The sequence below is a fragment of the Triticum urartu genome, chromosome 5, assembly GCF_003073215.2.
Source record: "Triticum urartu cultivar G1812 chromosome 5, Tu2.1, whole genome shotgun sequence".
In the NCBI taxonomy this organism is placed as follows: domain Eukaryota; kingdom Viridiplantae; phylum Streptophyta; class Magnoliopsida; order Poales; family Poaceae; genus Triticum; species Triticum urartu.
Window position 1 is genome coordinate 424,026,632 of NC_053026.1, and position 4,259 is coordinate 424,030,890.

Here is a 4,259-nt window from a genome sequence, read left to right on the forward strand (position 1 = left end):
GCCGCTGCCGCACGCCGTCGCCGCCTAGGGCTAGGTGAAATGTACGGGTCGGACAAGGAAGGGCGAAGAGACGTTTACCTGTGGAGACCAGTGCCTGGCTTGCAGTGGTAGGGCATGTACTTGCCATCAATGGGAAGAAAACCAGGTGACCTGGGAGAGAACTGCTACCTCCATGTGCAATGAATGGACGCCATCGGGTGATGATGCAAGGTTAACTGTGGACTGGAGCCACGGGGATGGGCTTAACTGTGATGGACTGCAATTATTGGTCAGGGCAGTGTGCTTTTTTACACAAATTGGAGCTGTATGTATGTGTGGACGTCAGCTCCGTCAGAAGCAGGCTCCGTCCGGTATGAGTGCTGGCGCCCATGAACGGATGGTGCTGCTTTACTGTCTCTAAATAAAAAGCTCGGGTGCAACAACATGGCGCGTCGATGAAAATTTACCGGCAAAAGGCGATATGAGTCGATGAACTCAGTCAGGGCCACCCCAGTGTAGTTCCCTCACACATGTGGCTCATCTTCCTGATTCCTGCAGGAAGTCGTAGAGCTCCTCTGCAACGGCCAAGGGGTATTCTTCCTGCGGCAGAAGCGCGCCCGGGACCTCCACGAACTTGGTCACGCCTTTGGCGCCCTTGAGAGCCTCCATCTCGGCCTTGGACCTCTTGGGGGAATTCAGCGTCGACACCACTAGAACAGGGACATCTCCATCCAACTTGGCAAACAGCTGCAGGAACTCCTCCCTCGATTGGACAGGGTCGAGGAGGCCCGTCAGGAACGCGGCAGGGACGTATCGCGCGCCTTTTCTTTTGGTCAATTCGTAGCGGCTTTCGACGATTTCCGGTGTCACATTCTCAGGGTTGGCATACACATGGGACTTGTACTGGGACTGGATGGACTTTTCGTTGCTCACCAGAAGATTGTACATCATCCAGCCAATGGCTGGGGCCCTGAGGGTTCCTCGTAGAAGCCCGTACCTGTTATTGACAGGTCAAAAATTATTTTAGTGCGGTCAGCTTGAATCTTATGCACTAGCAGACCGGGTATCTGTAGAAAAATGGATAATAGGGGTGATCATATCACGTATTATCTAGTACTCCCTCCGTCCCATAATATAAGAGTGTTTTCTATACTACAGTACTACACTAGTGTAAAAAACACACTTATATTATGGGACGGAGGGAGTACATCAGTATTCATTCTGTGTGATTTCAATGCATACTGCTTTAGGTCACACCTACAATCCTCCACCACAGGCTTCACTAATCAGTTATACATATATATCAACATAAGTTAAATGCGTGAGGCTACACATGAAAATCAGTACCGCAGCACAGAAATGACAATCTCCTTTCTCATAAAGCCGTTAGACCAATTTGGAAAACGAAGTGCCTGCAAATGGTACTGTACTTTCCATGTGCAACGACATAGACAATTCCATACTGACAGCCAAGGCCAAACATAACTAATGAAATCACTGCATAAGGCAGATTTTTTTTTTTGGAAAATGAAGCCATAAAACCAATTTGGAAAATGAGTGCCTGCAAATACTGCTGTACTTTCTCTGTGCAACCACATAGACAAATTCCATAATGACAAACAAGGCCAGACATAACTAATGAATCACTGCATAAGGCAGACTCGTTCGTACACAAACATTTTCTCAATTGCACCCTAGCTGCTGGGGCCTACACATCACCATGTTGCAACTGCCTACGATCGAAAAGATATGTATGCAAAACAGTGCTGCAACTAAATGCAGATCTGTACTAAACCACGTAGAAGATTTTACTAACAGTGCTGCAACTGAAAGATTTGTACTGAACCAACTAGGAGATTTACTGTTTGTTGAACGAGATGCTCCAACCCACCTAAAGGCATGTGATGACACTACTGATAGGCATGAACACTACAGAATAAAAGGCAGGATGAGGTACACTTTGATACAGTATAATGATGATCAAAAGGGAGTATTTTCTCCTATAGTCCGGTTGCATCTAAGGACTATCAAGATCATCTTAATGTTTCCACAGCTTCACAAAACTCACGATTCTGGGTATGTTTCATGCCTAGCACATTTTGTATATACTCCCTTGACAATTGACATACACAATGAACAACAAATATTGTGAATAAAGGGTCAGGGAATATAGCCCTAGCCCATAGGCATGAGGCTTGTAAATGGAGTGTCTACAGATTTTGTAGTCAAGACAGCACAGAAAAATGCAAACTGTTGCTGAAAACCTGGCAATGAAGTGTATTGGTAGTGGTGATCTTGGTAATAGGTAGTATTATACTATTATCTTAAAATAAACTCAACAAAATGAGTACCCTGCCTCCACCTGATTTGAGCATAAACAAAGTTGCACAGATGAAAGAACACGGGAGTGCCTATAAAAGTATTCTCTGGCAAATATACGTAATAGCATAAGAACTACGAGTAATAAGCGCAAGTTTTAGTACCTTGTTTCCATATCAGAACCTCGGCCAAATACAATGGGAAGGGGTCCAGCCCAAGTAGGTGCAACAGCAGCAACCGCAGATGGTCTGATAAGGCCCTTCCCAGCTGCACGGATAGCTATGGTTGCTGCATGACCACCTCCAACAACTACCAGTTCGCCATCTGAACATAGTGTAGACAGTGCAAGTGTACACCCACATCGTTAAGTCACTACTGAGATTCAAACAGAACAAAATTTTCAAAGTGATTGCTGTTACTGAATAATTGAAAATCGTACTGACAACAGCAGTCAATCTGACAAACATCGATCAACTAGAATTTGTTATCTGCTTTCTGGCATATGTTCTACTTGTTAACACTGACAAGAGAATATTCCCAAGGTGGCTTTGGCTGGTCTGCAGAACTCTATAAGCTTCCTTTAACTACATTGCTACTCTACCCATGACGAACTAACATACGATAATTATGTTCCTGTAACCGTAAGATACCAGTATAAAGTGGCCAGCCAGCTTTCATGTACTAGCCAAGAAGAATATAACCTGGAAGTACTTTCTCTAGAATATTTCAGTTGGCTGTGAATGATAACATTGGGCAGGCATAATTTCGTGCATAGCACAAACATACTACTTTTGGGCTCTGGTTGAACCACCAAACAGTCTGAACCATACATATACTTTTCATAACAATGGTTACAATAAGCATATGCAGGTAAAGTAGGAAGCTACCATTAAAGGATAGAAGAATGAGTCATATTCGTGAACCAAATAACCATAATCAAAGCAAAGTGCATAGAATCAAGTACTAATTCCAGGAAAGATGCTTGCAATGACAGACTACCAGTTGACTGAAAGAGTAAATTCTGTTTTACCTGCATCCGCCACAGGACTATTTGGTGAGTTCAGTAGCTGAACCAGAAAATTCTCCATCACATCAGCATTATAGTTCAGTGATGGCCTGTCTGAATAACCCAGACCAGGCCAATCAACAATAGTAGCACGGTAGCTGAGTTCTCCTTTCCGTGTCACAATATCTTTGGCGACCACCCTCCATTCCTCCACTGTGCTAACATCAGAAATTGTAGGGATCATAAGGATGTTCTTCACATTCTCAGCAGTCCCCTGCTCATGTTCCTCATAGTAAACGCTTACTGGTTTATCCTCAAATGTCCACTGCCAATTCCCAGTCTAAAAAAGCATACCAAATAATGTTACAGACAGATAATACCAGAGAGAAAATAAAGTTGATCATCTGACCACAGTTAGCAGTTCAATGTTGAGATATTTGCCTCTAAAGTAGTCGATATTCACTAAGGACCTTAACTTTAACAAATGGATGCACAAACAATTGTACTAGCGGAATCTGTTGGAGCAAACATGGTATCATGAACTTCAGCGATATTTTGTGCATATCATAGTACTAAGTTCAGAACAATATGGTCCACTGTTTGTCTGCCATTGCCTAAGAGACACACCTTCCGATACTTGGGATCAATGCTACAAAGTAAAGGTGGTATTGATGAGGATGTTAGCCACAGAACCAGACCAGGGTGGATGAAGTGGCGGCAAGCATCTGGCATCCTCTGTGACAAGTGGTCCCACAAAAGCTCAAAGGTAAGTCCTACAGGACAGCGACCAGACCTGTGATGCTATACGGAGCGGAGTGTTGGCCTACTAAGAGACAACACATCCAACAAATGAGTGTCACTGAGATGCGCATGCTAAAGTAGATGTGTGGCCATACAATAAAGGGCCGGACTAGGAACGAGGGAATACGTGATAAGGCAGGGGTGGCACCAGTTG

General features: G+C 44.0%; 1 protein-coding gene across 1 annotated transcript; it reads right to left on the minus strand.

Moving 5' to 3' along the window:
* Positions 1–237: 237 nt before the first annotated feature.
* On the minus strand, positions 238–3,669 carry LOC125509497. Its single transcript, XM_048674478.1, has 3 exons — positions 3,329–3,669; positions 2,463–2,622; positions 238–976 (listed from the first exon to the last, which is right to left on the minus strand). The coding sequence occupies exons 1-3, from the start codon at positions 3,546–3,548 to the stop codon at positions 517–519; spliced, it is 840 nt and encodes a 279-aa protein (XP_048530435.1). The 5' UTR covers positions 3,549–3,669; the 3' UTR covers positions 238–516.
* Between the last annotated feature and the right edge of the window lie 590 nt (positions 3,670–4,259).